The sequence below is a fragment of the Schistocerca serialis genome, chromosome 6 (assembly GCF_023864345.2).
Source record: "Schistocerca serialis cubense isolate TAMUIC-IGC-003099 chromosome 6, iqSchSeri2.2, whole genome shotgun sequence".
Lineage (NCBI taxonomy): Eukaryota > Metazoa > Arthropoda > Insecta > Orthoptera > Acrididae > Schistocerca > Schistocerca serialis.
Window position 1 is genome coordinate 381287386 of NC_064643.1, and position 15861 is coordinate 381303246.

The 15861-nt window shown below is 41.0% G+C and overlaps 1 protein-coding gene across 1 annotated transcript in view; it reads left to right on the plus strand.

Annotated features, from left to right (window-relative positions):
- The window catches only part of LOC126484880 (V-set and transmembrane domain-containing protein 2B-like), a 124416-nt gene that overhangs the window by 48776 nt on the left and 59779 nt on the right, over positions 1-15861 (plus strand). The window contains exons 3-4 of the mRNA XM_050108477.1: positions 5133-5346; positions 13523-13685. Of these exons, the coding sequence (XP_049964434.1) occupies positions 5133-5346; positions 13523-13685 (377 nt within the window). The remainder of the gene's footprint in view (positions 1-5132; positions 5347-13522; positions 13686-15861) is intronic.

Here is a 15861-nt window from a genome sequence, read left to right on the forward strand (position 1 = left end):
ATATTTCACCAACGAGAACGAAAATTATAATTACAGATTGGGAGCATTTTCAAGGAACATTTACTACTAGTAAGCAATCAGAATGATTTGGCCTGCAGGTAAGGATAAACAGTGGAGCCCTAGAAATCCAGCTTAATAACATCTTCACACTTAGTTCGTGAACCCACGATACAACAACCGGCGAGAAAATTTAGGCAATACGCTTATTTAAAGCTGTTTATAATATTAAGAAGGAAAGACTTCTAAATTTTAAGACTCTAAAAACATAACCCACGACAAGGAGGCCGCTACGGCTGTCCGCAATATCAATTAAACTGGCAGAATAGTAATTTAAACTCACGAATACATTCGGGAAAAGTAGAATTTAGAATAAGTATAGCCTTTGACGTAATCTGGTAAAACTCCTGCGGCCCAACACACAAAACCGGCGAACACTTTAACGACTGCAAAATTCATTTCTTTTTTTGAGTCATCTTGAGAGCTGGATTCTCAGGATAGGGCAGGATAGGGTAACGATTGTGGACGGGTCCGTAATCAGTTACTTTCGGTTGCACAACAAATACGTAAAATTTATTTAAAGAAATTAAAATTTTAAAACAATCTCTTAAAAAAACACAATTGACTGTTTGACGGCTGAACGCCTTATCACAGGAAAAAAAATTCCACAGTAAACTCAAACAACAAACGGCTGAAGGCCTGAATTATAAGTCAGGAAAACAATTCCAATAACTCACATCTCAACAAATAAATTGCTTTTAAAACAAGTTTGATTTCTAAAAAGTTTATTGTAACACAGCGTAAGACTTTATTATGGAAGAAGTGTAATTATTGCTCTGCTGAAGGCCACACATAAATTCAAATAACAAACGGCTGAAAGCCTGAATTCGAAGTCAGAAGAACTATTCCAAATAGCATATGTTAAGACAAATATTTCGTTTTAAAACAAACTGTAACACGGCTGAAGGCCTTATTATAAAAGAAGTGAAACATTTCTCGACTAAAGCTGTTCATGATATCAGCATTTTGTACACTAAGATGAAAGGCCGTAGATTAGATGTTCTCGAAGATTTAAATTTTTAAAACATCTTTCTCGAAATGATGGCCTCATTGTTAATGAGCAGCTACAATTACGTAATAAAAGCTTCTTCAACAGTATAAAGCCACTACTTGATATTGGATTTTATGTTCCCTCGTGCAGTTACCGAAGTATTTCTTTTATCTAGGTCGATTCATAATTGTTTGTTGATTAAATGGTCTATATTGACTACATTCCATGTTATACCGCTTTTGTATTCGCTGCATTATTCAGCTTCCTGTGTAACTGTGTAATGGCTGTTTTCAGTCTTTTAACTGTGCTTCTAAGCTCTTATGTAGACAAATTACAACCATGTCATCTGCTGTCAGATAAAATATTGCCTCTTCCTTCATGCATTACACATTTCATCTGTCTATATGTGGAACGTTACGTAGCCAGTTTGTATTTGCGGCTACTAGATGGCACTTTTTCTATAACGTTCACCTGCTAGCAATTGATAACGCGGGCGCGTCAGTGTGACGCTACCGCACCTCGACATCTGGTGCTGCTCTTAGTGGCTGCCTCTATGTTTTCTATTTTAATATTTGTGACTAACGCGTTATCGCTTCATATTTATTTTATACGCGACATGCCAGTTTTAAATGTTTTATTTCTGTTGAAGGCACAATTAGAAGTAGCCAGAACCTAGGTGAAAAAGCCTTCAGTTCGCGACAGGAGGCTGCAATTACTTTAATTTTAACTTGTGGCACCAAACGTCACTTACGCTAACACCCAACTCTTTTTCCTTTTAAGCTGACTACAGAGTTGCTCAAATACAATTTGAAAATGATTTAAAAATATTTTTGCTCTCTGTTTGGTATCATGGACTATTTGGTCACTGTCCATCACTACTATAGCATCGTGTTACTTTATATACTTCCCTATTTTGCTTCTTAGCACTGTCCATATTGTTTTCATTTTATTTTCCAATTTATTGACTTCTGACGTAAATCGAAGGCTTTTGGATTTTATTATGACACATCTCAGTGTAGAAAATACCTTACATAGTATGAAATCAGTCGCACACCAATATTTTTCATCACAATTTTTTATAATTTTCTCTGTTTGCTACAAGACTTTTAATGCCTTTTGTTACCCACAGTTGTCTTGAAACATCAATATGCCATATTTCCTATTTTTCGTTTACAAAGCGCTGTTAAAATTTGAATGGTATTTACTTAGAAATGCGCCAGTTTTATAATGCGCATTGTTTTCGTGGCTATTCAACAAATGCATTACCAATTAACTTCTCATGGTCAGGGTTCATAGTCATGTAGAATTTTATGGAGGACTTCATATCCGTCGTTGACTGTACAAATATTTTATTTAACTGTAGAAGTTTAGGCCTTTTGACCATTTTCAATGGTACTGCAAAAGCTTTTTCTTCAGCACACGTAAGACTTTAAAATACTCCGACATGTATACATGTCTTCGTCGAAAATGCATCTTGTCACTGTAGAAATGCGGTAACAACAGCCGAGTAACACCACATTTGATTAAGTATGCGACAAATTACATGAAATTTATTTTCGGTGAAACTCAGAAATTAGTCAATAATTCATTGTATCTCAGAGTGTTTAGCCTGAGTGTAAGATATATTTGAAATTAATTATTTCATGTTGGCCTCTGAGTGTAGTTTTATGCATACAACACAAATATTCATGGATTAGCTGGGTGAGCTTGAGACTGTCAGGCCCAAAAATTTAAAAGCCGGACTGAGAATTATATTTAACTGTCCTAAAAGCCAAATTTCCTACTTTATATAGAAATAGTGTCAAATGACAGTATTCATTTGTTTATTAATAATCAATAACAGTCAGTATTTTTATAATATCATCTTCAGTAGTTCTTAAACTGCAAATTAATCACTAAAGAGCCATTCTTATCGAAGTTGCAACGCAATTTAAAGATCGTTCGCAATTGCGTGTCTCAACATGACTAGGAGAGACGTGCAAGCGTAGCGTGTTGGGCAGGTTGCCATTGGCGGATCTGCACTTTCTACATTGTCTCGCTCGCTCCTCTCGTAGCGTGGCTGTGACATTCCGTGTCAGGCTCGAAGAATACCGTAGGACGCAGAAATAATAATAGTATTGGTATACCTATATATCCTTATGCTGTATCCTTATACGTATCCCTCGCGCATACCTCATTAGCTCGCAATGATGGTTAGTTGTGCGTTCTCTGCATCTTCAAGCCTAAAAAAAGTCGGACACGACCGCAAAATCCTGGATACTTCCGGCTAAAGCCCGACACCTGCCAACACAAGGCGTGGCAGTATATACATCGTAGGTAGTGAATCTGGCAGAAGCTTTCTGGCCGCGAGCATCGAGTTATTTCAGATGTGAATCAGCGGGATCTGTAAGCAGTTTACATATGGTGAACTGCGTTCAAATATTATATACATTGCTGTAGTCTACTATACACAGTTAAAAGACGGTTGCTGTGAAACTTTGTCTAACCTTTTGTAAACATCAGTATGAAACTCAGCTTTTCATGTTAGCTAGCTCTCGGTACACAAAAAATTGTCCAAAACAGAAGTTGGAACTTTCCCTGAGAAATGCCTTTCTGGTGTGTTATTATGTCTTGTGTAGCAGTCAGTGAAGAATGTTAACCAAGTAGGTGATATTTAAGTAACTGAGTAAACAATATTTTGATGAAAAGGCTACAGATTTACGTACAAAATTTTCATTTCAGACTACTATTATTTTAAGATTTTTGCGGTCTGAGTGATTAACGGAATGAATATGACTTGTATTTGATGTAAGAATGAATAACTACAATTTACTTAGCGTAAGAATCGGACTTCATTGGAGTCCCGTTCACGAGGCAAAGTGGTAATTTTAAATGATCGCTATTTTAGAAATGTAAAACCTACTTCAGCCCAGCAGACTCTTAAAGTTGGGTTTGTTTGCTTTCATTTACTTTTTTCTCAATATGTTGTTTATTAATTACACGCAAATTAATTTCAGAACGAGGATTGGTTCAACGTGGAAGAGTAACGGGTTAAGTGCATCAAAATATGAAGATGATTGACTACTATGTTATTTGGCCAGTCAGAAAAGAGATCACACGATAGGAGTTTCGTACGTGATTCGCAAAGAGTCGGTGGTCACCTTTTTTGAGGATATGTCACGTAACACAGTTCTCTAGGAATTTCCATTTAAACTGAACAATAGTGGTTCTTTGGAGAACAAGATTTATGAGTAAAACTGCGATCATTGCACAATAACATCTACAAGACTTCGCAATTTTTAATGAGAACTAGGACTTTCTTTCGGAGGTACAAATGGCGAGAGCCATGTTGTGAAGTCATAACCACAAACTTTCAGTCTTTCTGGACAGCAAATGAGGGAGCATTCAGAATAATTAAAAACCTGTGTGCTTTTAAAAGTGTTTACTAAACAGTGGAGAATGCGGTTTTTTCATTTACAAGTCGGACTTAGAACCCTCAACAAAATACTAGAGACAGTGCGTGCGTTACAGTTGTGAATAGTGTGTTTAGTTTCGTTGTTTCATTCTTGGAGCTGTATGTCAGGATGGACTTGATAGAAATTTGTGTACACGAAGTTACAGTAGAAAGAAGCTGTTCCACTGCAACGAGTTTTCGTAATTTGGTAGTTAGAGAGAGAACTGCTGAAATGTACAAACTTTAACAGTAAAAAACAGCTAAATACACCTATCCACAATGTTTTTACAGCTTTTCTTAGCTGAGGCCAGGGGTTCAGGGCAGGTCGTGTTTCTGAAGAAGTCACTAAGGTGAATACTTTCTGTGTTAGTAGTAAGGCAGAACGTAAATCCGGCACCGCAAGGATTCGGCAACGATAACAGGCGAAATTTTCTCCTTTGGGAAACCAGCACGTAACCTCGACTGTCCACATTGCCAAATGGGCTACCCGCTTCAAGGCCTCAGACAACAGCATCAGAAACTTGCTACACCAACAGGAACCTGTTCCCTAGCCATTACATTGTAGCAAATGCATTGAAACTACGCAAAATGACTCGCAGCGCACGCAGATGTCAACAGGTGGTGACGCAGCTTGGTCTGTTGCGCTGGCAGGTGTCGTGGCTGCACCGGCGGCACGACGCGCTGCAGCTGCTGACGGTGGGCCGGCAGGAGTACAGCGCCGACCAGCGCGTCACGCTCAGCTTCCGTTACCCCGGCAACTGGCGGCTGCGCGTCGAGTACGTGCGCCTGCGCGACCAGGGACTCTACGAGTGCCAGGTGGCCACGCACCCGCCGAGGGTGCTGCGGATCTATCTCACCGTCACCGGTAAGCTGCCAGGTCGCGCAACTTTCACTGTGTTGAGAGTCTAAGCATACGTACCGCGCTGAGTTTCCGGTAACATGGCAACTGGGGGCTGTGCATCGATACCTGCACTTGTGCCAAATAGGCTTTCACCAGTGCACCGGGCGGCCAGGCACCCGTCCTGGATGTGCGCGTTCACCTCAATATCACTAATGACAGCCAATAAGAGCAAATGATACAGATAAGGACTGGCCATTCGAAAAAGGTCATATCACAACACTAAGAAATGGCTAATAACGGAAGGCGGGACTTACACAGATTACAGCTAATAGAGGGAAATGGTACATGTAACGGAGAAACTGCCTATCTACTTCCGTCTCGGGTTTTTCGGCCGACGTTCTTCTGATTATTTTACTGACGTATCGGCAGCACGAGTGGCTGGCATTGTCAAAGCCTCACCCTCCATTGCCGGCAATGGAGCTGGCGACACGACAGTAAAATCATCAGACTAACGTCGGCCGAAGAACCCGAGACGGAAGCAAATAGGCAGTTTGTCAGCAACTGGCCACGAAAGCCTCAACAATTTTGTACATGTAACTATTGGCTATTCTGAAGAGGTTATATCACGACATTAAAAACACGGCCGGTAGTGGAAGGCAGACTTAAGATGAATCAGGAACCCTTCCTAGCACCTGTGGATTTGGAGAAATCATTCACCTTGGAACTGTACAACACCACAATTGTGAGCTGACTGTGGCTAAACTACAGAGATAGTTGAATATTTTACAAGTAGTACACGTTTTCGTCTATAGTCTCAATATGTCGTGGAGAAGGTATGATGCAGCACCGCCGAGAACCCCAGCATACACATGGACACTGCTAGGATAAACATAACAATGGAGATGTGGCCAAAGCTCATCAGCTGGAAGTTGCATAAAAATTCACAGACACATCGACTCACTACTCCCTCTTTAAGTACGTTTCCTTTTCAGTAAAAATAATTTTGTGGTTTTAATATACAGGGCGTAACTAAATTCCCGTTAGAGACTTTGAGTGCAGATTCCTCACTCCACAACAAGAAGAGAAAACCTAGTAAAAATAGGCTCTAAACCCCACACCTTAAGAGCTATGAGCGCTTATACATCTACGTTACTATGAAACACATCTGAACAAGTGCTCAAACCTCTTAAGATATGCTTTTCAGACCACATGTTTACCGAACATTTTTTCTTGTTTCCGTCCATACTATCTCCTGCCAAGATATGGGAGGTAAAGAGCTGGCAGTAGAAGAGTTGTGTTTAATAGTGTCGAAGATGGTCAAGCGCTCGTAGCTCTTAAGGTATTCATTTTAGAGCCCACGTTTACTATGTTATATTTTAGTTCTGGTATAAGGAACCTGTCCTCAGAGTCTGTAAAGGGAGCTGAGTTATTCTCAGTTAATGTTATTGTTAAGACGACATTTTCGTAATTATAAATATTCATGGTCAGATCGATGTTTTATAGTGATATAAACCAAGTGCAAACACTAAATGCAAAATTGATCGTATGGATGCAATATTATGTTTGTATTTTTTAATTGTATTACCGACTATTAGATTACGTAATTTCGTAATTTAATATTTTATGTCTGCGTAGACGACACTCTTATCACTGTTGGCAGTAATTTTCACCCATTTAAACCTAAAACTGTAGCTTTCCTTCTAGTATATGACACACCAATTTGGGGAGCAAACGTGTCGACAGCGTGTTAGTGTTATGGGATATCTGTACGTCTAAGGTCACACAACAAACCACACGTCTGCTGTCACAGACTAGAGTATTACGTAAATTTCTCTTGCTCTGTTGTTCTAACAATATCCTGGAGTAATTCCAGAGTGAAATTTTCACTCTGTAGCGGAGTGTGCGCTGATATGAAACTTCCTGGCAGATTAAAACTGCGTGCCGGACCGAGACCCTGACTCGGAACCGTTGCCGTTCGCGGGTTAGTGCTCTATCCTGGAATATATTGACCATAGAATGGCCTGAGGGTGGTACTGTCTAACGAAACCTACAACCAGTAGGCAAAATAAAAATGTTGTTACTATATACTATAACTCATATTATTTATAAAGCTTACTGGTCGCAGTTCCATCCGAGAATATGGAATATTTTACAATTTCAAAAGACGCCATAGAGACTTACGTATGTGGAATATTGTCACAAAGACAAGTTCATGTTGACGAGAATATAAAAATAAGTTATGGTATCATTGAGCCATCGATCTTCTACAAAGAAGAAAGAATGAAGCAAGCAAGTGAAATATCGGAAAACGGATATAAACGCAAGGGCGACAGATACCAAGCCGAAGTTTCGCGTTTTGGCCTTATGTAAGGGAAATTCCTAAGATCTTTTGAAAGAACCGCTTAACATAACTAGCGCGGAATATTTTACTGATATCTGAAATGAAGAAGAACTTCCTCAAATTAGCACAGCTTTACATGAAAATGAAATGTAGGCCATGCTTAATCTGGAAAAGGAGAAACAGAAGCGTCAGAAATGTTACGCTGTCGAATAATGATAAAATTACGTGGAAAGGTAAATTTCTGAATCAAAAAGTAGTCAGTACAATTAGTGAAGAAAGAAGACCGTAGAGGAGTCTTACCGGAGGGAGCGTTCAGTTACAGGGACGTCCATTACCTCATCCAGATCATCATAATAAAATGAGACCAGCACAGTATAGTAAAAAACAGAGGACAGCATCAAGCCAAATGAAAGATTCATGTCTTAAAGGAAAGAAAATACTACCTACTAATCTAAAGCGTCCAATTGTTAAGATGGTAGTTTAGGACTAACGAAACAAGACATCTAGTATTACTGGTATAAAAGTAAACAATATTGTCACATCACTTACATATGAAAGAGATAATAAATTATGCTGAAAGTAATCGTGAATAAAGTGTGTGTTAGACAAATCAGAAGTATAAATTAAGAGTTATGCATCAAATACGGAAAAGCACAGCAAAAAGAAAACAGAAAGATGCTCAGTCCATTTTTGTGACGATTCTTTGCTGTATCCTGGACTTAACGAGTTTTTCACATGAGGAGACTCTAACGTAATTGTCTTTTCGAACAGATAATGGCCTGTACAGATCGAAAGCAATAGTCGTAAGGAGATGTATTAGAACAGATTAGGGTGTTCCTAAAACAGCGGTCTTTAAATGTGTGGCATCTATCAATCCCTATTATAGAGCATATTATTATTATAGGGGCAGTGTTACTTTCTCGGAAACCTGTTGAACAATTTAACAGCCACCTCTTCCTTTGGTGCATATGGAAATGAAAGCGGACAGAATGCAACTAACATTATTATAAAGTGCACTTCCTCATACAGTGTTCAGTGGTCTATGGAGCGTATATGAAGCTGTACAAGTGCAACATTACTAACTTTGGCCATATCGTGTAAAGTATCTAAAATTTCCTTGTAGCGAGCAGCCGAGGTAGTGCAGTCGTTATGTAACTGGACTCGCATTCTGGAGCTCAACGGTTCAAATCCGAGTCAGAAAATTCGGATTTATGTTTTCCGTGATAGTCCTAAAGCAATCCAGATCATTTCCGGGATGGTAGCTTTTAAAGGGCAAGGCAGATTTTCTTCATCATCCTTGAATCATTCGGAGCTTGTACTCTGTCTACAATGATCTCGATGTCAACGGAATGTTAAACCCTAGTTTTCCTGCCACCCTGTAGCGTCTTGTACCGCAGTTGTTACAGGATAATCGTTAAGGAGAGATTATGGAAATGACGTAGACAATATATTGTGCTACCATCACGTGGAAACCTGAGAAACTGGAAACTACGATGAAATATAAAATAAATATAGAATATGTCGTCAGGCCTCCAGATGTGTGTGATGTCTTGGGCCATAGGATACGAAGCAAGATGATTTTGTCCTTTGAAAATCACATATTTACCACATTGTTTTTATACGGGTTATGACAGACATCCTACAAACAATCAGCACAATCGAGGAATGTTGTTGAGAATAGCTGTGCCAAATCTGCCACTTTCAACTTGGAGAAAATTCATGCACCCTTTTTGTCGCATTTACCAAAGTTATCTACCCTTCTCCACATGTACTTCTTAGCAGCTGATAATGTCCATACATCTCCTCAAATACCTAATTTCGCCAGCCCAACGTCACTCACGAAATCATTCTTCAACACTGTGCGCCTCTGGCACAACGACCCCCCTTCCATCCCCAGGTTATTCATATCTTTTCCCAAGATAATTTCAGCAGCCTTCCCCTCCTAGAAAAGGAATCCATTCCTACGATCCGATCTTTACCTAATGTGATGAGCCAAGCAAGTGTGACCACTTCCCACCACGAGTCTGAATAACACCTATTGGCGCAGGGGGCTAAAGCAATAGTGAGGGCCGGCCGGAGTGGCCGAGCGGTTCTAGGCGCTACAGTCTGGAACCGCGTGGCCGCTGCGGTCGCAGGTTCGAATCCTGCCTCGGGCATGGATGTGTGTGATGTCCTTAGGTTAGTTAGGTTTAAGTAGTTCTAAGTTCTAGGGGACTGATGACCTCAGATGTTAAGTGCCATAGTGCTCAGAGCCATTTGAACCAATAGTGAGGAAAGCAAGTAAGCGGAGGAGCGATGAATAGGGAGACAATCTCGCGACGAAATTCGCCAGAGCTGAAGAAATACACAGGAAAAAAATATTTTGATAAAGAGCACATTGTTATCGCCCGTAACCTATGAACGACTATCTCGGAAAAGACCAATACGGTGCGCTTTACTGCCGTGACCATCTGGGAAAGTGGTTGAATGACGGTGAAAGTGCGAGTGGGAGATAAGGTGATGGACATGCACGCCTATTTACAGAACGTGATGCTCAGAGCATCGTCCGCTGTGTAAAGTACTTGTGTTCTGGAACACATTGTTCATAGCAAGTTGCAGAACACGGAGCTCCGTAGCAGAAGACCGCTAAGTGCTCCCATATTGACCCAACGACATCGCCAGTTGCGATTGCAGTAGCATCGAGATCTACAACGTGTCTCCTGGGCAGATGAATCACGTTTGTTGTAACACCAGATCGATGACTGCGTCCGGATACACGGACATCCAAGTCAGTGTCTTTTCGACACATACACAGCGCCACAGACTGGTGGGAGTAGCATTAGTCCATGAGAGGTATTCTCCTGGGCGTCCGTGGGAGCAGAGGTAGTAATCGACAGCCATGGACAACGAGAATATTATTGCGGACCATCTCCTTCCGTAATGCTTCATTTCTTTCCCAAAGGTGATATTTTCTTCGAACAGGAGAAATGTTCACATCACAAGGCGAGAAGCGTGCCACAATGGTTTGAGAAACACGATACTGAACTCGAGTTCGTGTCTTGGTCATCAGATCCGCCTGATCTGAATCCGATGGATTACATCTGGTGATGCTATCGGGCGCCAAATCCACCGTCGCAGCTTACGACAACTGCGTGACCTGTAAGCTGACATCTCGTGCCGCATTCCTCCGGACACCTATCAAGAACTTAACGAATGCATGCCACGCGGAACCGATACTGGACTGTGTTCCAAAGGTTCACAATCGCGCTATTAAGCAGATGGTCGTAATGGTGTAGAATCTGTTATATAGAATGATTCCAGTCCCCTTTACAGGGTAAATCAATTCCCATATCGCTGGGTTTTGCGCAGCCTGCAGCGCCTTCAAATAGCATACCCAAGATTTTTATACTCTGTCGCTCCAAATGTGCTAACTATTAATCATACAGAAAAAGTGAAGACGACCTTCTTGTAAGACGTTCAATGTAATTAAGTTTTGTACTAGGATACGTTTCCGCGGAAGGCCACAGTTTTAGAGTTATGAATAAAACGCGTTTGGAGGTCACTTTTGTAGGTTTTTCTTGAATAACACGAAAACCACAGCTTCTAGCGAAACCTCATCACTGTACAAAATTTAACTACATTAAATTTGGCACAAAAATGTCCCGGACATTTTTTCTGTACGATTAATAGTTTGCGCATAGTGTGTGAGAGAATATGAAAATCTTGGATGTGATAACTGAAGTCGTTTCTGGTAGCAGGGGCAATTGAGTACGCTGTATACCTTCCAGTCGATATGAAACTACGAAAGCCCTCCATTGCTACATAACTGGAGTCCTATCCATCTCCAGTCACCTGCATCACATCTCCTGACCATTTTTCCTGTGCCACAGCATTTCTAATATTAATTTCGCTTCAACCAGATCAGAATCCAAATCCTTCAACTACTAAGTACTGAGAACCGATATAATCTTCTTCTTTGCATTTATAATAATGAACATATTTGCACCACATTAAACATAATACACCATATTTAAACCTACCAATATATTTAATGCTTTCTATAATTGTAACCGGATGGCTATAATTAAAGTGCAGCTCCTCACAGAATTTCAGTATTAGCTGTGACGATCGTATAGCAGCGAAATTTAGCAGATATGCTAATGATTTAATGCGGAACCGATCTACACTGGAGAGAAATTAGATCCCGTTGTGGCCATTAGGTGCAAATCTGGCGTGTGTACAGTTTTTATGACGTATGACATCCATGCTCTCGTTTGACAAGCCGTAACATCAGAAACAGTGTGGCTATCGAGAAGAGGGACCACACACTCTTAGTGAAAGAGTTTTGCGTAAACGGCAGCAGTTACAATGCTGGATTGAAGGTTTCACCGAATGAATGGTCTGCGGAGAGGCCAGATGTCATTAAATGATTTGAAGAAAAAGACAGTCAGATTCTAAAACATTGGAGAGTGTGGTATGGCACCTGGATGAGGAATGCGGTCTCTCCCTGTGGAAGTTATTGACGTGGTTGTTGTTGCTGTAAGTGACAATGCAGCACGTGTCACGGCTGGTGCTAGTGCTCATGCAGTGTCGCGAGAATTGCCCATCCCAGTTGTCCGGTCTAATTTTCACCTGTACCTGTACAAGATCCACACAATGCAGGGAAGGAAACCTCATGATCCACAGCAACGTTCTGAATTTGCTTTACGGTTCCTGGCACGGATGTAAGTTGATAGTATGTTGCCGGGCAATGTTCTGTGGAGTGATTTTATACCACAGGGTGCAGTGAAGACACAGAACTGCCATGTGTTATGCACGAAGAACCATCGCACTCGTGGCATGTGACTGTGTGGTGTGGATTTACGAGCACTTTTATTCTCGGCCCGTTCTTCTCTGAAGGGCCTGTCAGGTGAACCGTAGAGTCTGCACGTTGTCGTGACCTCCTAGTACAGAACCTGATTTCTGCTTTGGAGAGCACAACTGGGTGGGAACCTCCGTTGACACCGAAGACGAGGAACATCTCATATCGCTCTAATAATGAGACATCTGCTTAACGAAACTTTCGACGATCATTTATCTCCAGAGCTTTTCGAGACGCATGGTCTGCAAGATCACCTCACCGGATCTATGTTTAGCGCTCTGGGGATTTCTAAAGGAACACTTTTACCGGGCCAGTAGACAAGGACACGTAGCTCAGGTTCCACTGAATTGCTGCGAACAACTGTTGATCTCGTCATTTTACTGATGGAGCATCTGGTCGTCTCCGATGCTCATACTGAACGAACAGTGTAAGCAGTGGTTAATAATAAAATCAACATTATGCCTTTCTCACTTTTTTGACCTTTCCTGCCCGCCCCCCATTCGTAGTTACACATGGAAACATTTCTATACATTCAGAGCGCCAGATTTGCACCTGGTGACCAAAATAGGAACTAATTTTTCTCAGGGTGTATAGTCTCATTATCGCATTAGAATTTCTACCAAGTTTCGCTACCATTACAGCCCACACAGGAACTCTAAAGAGCAGCTGCGTTTTCGTTATAATTAACCGGTAGATGAGGCGAGATTGCCGCTGCCAGTCCACACTTTTTGTGGGATAGATTAATATATCAGCTCTTGCACAAGATATCTGATCTCTTGATAGTTAGCACAGTGCATTGCTGAACCACTATGTTTGTATGTGATAGAATGTTTGTGCGTGAGTGTGCTCGCGCGCGCACGCGCGTGGTTGTGTGTATGTGTGTGTGTGTGTGTGTGTGTGTGTGTGTGTGTGTGTGTGTGTGTGTACACTCGGAAACGGCTAAGGTAACTCTTGTGAATGTATTTCGTATTGACGTTATCACTCCTGGGAAATATTAATGAAGCATATTCCGCACTTAGCGCCCGAGGTGAACGTAACGGACGACAAGGGCCACCTGGTGAGCGAGCGCTACTACAAGGCGGGCAGCGCCGTCGAGCTGACGTGCGTCGCGACGCACCTGCAGGGTCCGCAAGAGGCCGTCGTCTGGCGACACGGCGACGCCACACTCACCACCGGCGTCAGGTTGGTACGACTGTGCGAGCGGCTGCCGGCTCGCACTTGCATGTTGCGACTATGACAGTTATCCTAAATTAGGTAAAATCAACAAAAGAACTCTTAATTAAGCAGAAACCAGTTGAATACCGTATAGGCTCAAAGTGCCATAGTCAAATTAGTGTGGCAACCGTCCATTTGTGTCACCTCTTCATAGTGAAACACTGCATGTTCCAGAACACCTGTCGTTGCATGAAACCAAATGTGGGGATTAGTCGTGGAAATATGATATACTGAACGACAGGTGGTAGAGCATTGATGGATGACTAGCAACGATACTCAGACGACTTTGCCGTGCTTCTTTCATACAATGTGTCACCAATTTATGACCCTAGCCTTTAATCCAAATTGCTTTTTCAAAGACTTAAGAAATATTCAGATGTGTGTGAATTCCTAAGAGACCAAACTGCTGAGGTCATCGTTCCGCAGACTTACATACTACTTAAACTGACTTACGCTAAGAACAAAACACACACCCATGCCCGAGGGAGGACTCTAAACTCTAGCAGAAAGAGTCAAAGTCTTAGATGAGTATTGATGCGCCACTCACACTGCAGATAATTTCACAAACAGCTTATGGCGTTGTGTTTTAAAAACAATAAGCCCTTTAAAACTGGCTTCCTCTTAGAGGCTTTGACGCTGACCACTTTTATGATCTGTACAAGCCTCTTACGATCGCAGATGGAATAGAAGGGAACCTTCCGTAGTAAAACCCCTCTAGTTAGATAATTTTTTAATGTTTTTGTTGTAGTTCACATAATTTCTGATGGTAGTGCAAGCGACATCCCTACCAGACATGGCCACAACAACTCACTTCCGCTGCTGTTGTTCCTCTAACGGGCTCAAGAAAAGTTAGGGCTTTAGCTCTGACGAGTCAGAGCTACGACTGATTGGTGTTATCGACACTGTGATCGGATTTTAGTACTTCTCTTGGAGTTGGCTGAGGAGTAACAGTGCACACGAAAGCTTGCCTCAACGGGAAGCTTAGCGCCGTTGTTTGCATGTTATCGAAGTATGGTAGAGGTAAAGATAGTTTGAATACAAATTTTGATCTGTCTTGGCAACTATGTCATCAGGAAATAGAATCATCTCATTAAGGTTTACGAGAAAACAGACGTTGAATGCAGAAAAGTAAAATGGTACCATTGCGCAAGCACCTAAACAAACGTGCTAAAGCTGTGAAAGTTTTCTTTATCATGCGACGGTAGAGGTGCGAACATTTCAGTGACCGGGGTGTTCTTATCAGAAAAGACAGCAAATCAACGCAAACAAAATTAATTCAGTTTAAGTCGACGTCACAAGCAGCAGATAAAGAGGTAAAGAAAGGATCTGAGAGGATACTAATCGGATAATTAAATTCTGAGTATCATGGTTCAGCGCCAACGTTGTGAGTGAGGCCTCTTCGACGATGGGATTGTAGTATTTCTCATGAAGTCGGCTTAGGAATATTATTACATTCGAAAGGGCTCGGTAGTTGTGCAGCTACGGTACGTGTACCAAATAAGGCCCACCTAAAGTTTAAGAATTTCGTATTCAGTACGTGTAAGCGTTAAGACTTCGAGATCGTACGTGCAACATCCTTTAACTATATTCATTTCAAAAATAAATGAACATCTAAAGTTTATTTAATTGATATCATCACTTTAAAGAAAATGTTTGACTCTTGTAAGTGGGCCTTGTTAGGAGACCTTGTTCCTAATATGGCCCGTAGCCATATCTTGTTCATATTAACATTCTGGGCCCTGTAAATGGCAGGAAAACTGCTTCAATAAACTGCAAGAGTTATAATGAAGTTTTATTTTAGAAATAAGTGAAATGAGACTTTTATTATTACTTATTTTGACAAACGCTTCATACAAAACTGTTGGTACTTACTGATTATTTATTAACTCTTCAGATTATTAAATTTAATCAGCAATCAAAATTGTTCTGACAGCAGTAACTTTCGTTATCCTAATAGGAACAATATTTCTAATCTTTATATTTTCAGTGAACACATGAATAAAGATTCATGAAACTAGTTTGCTTAATTTAAATCATTTTGTACAGGTATGCACAGGAAATTTCGCACTTTGTCTTTGGGTGTCAACCCTACACAATCTTCATGCACATATATCATACATTTTTGCAAAGTCTCATGTCGAAT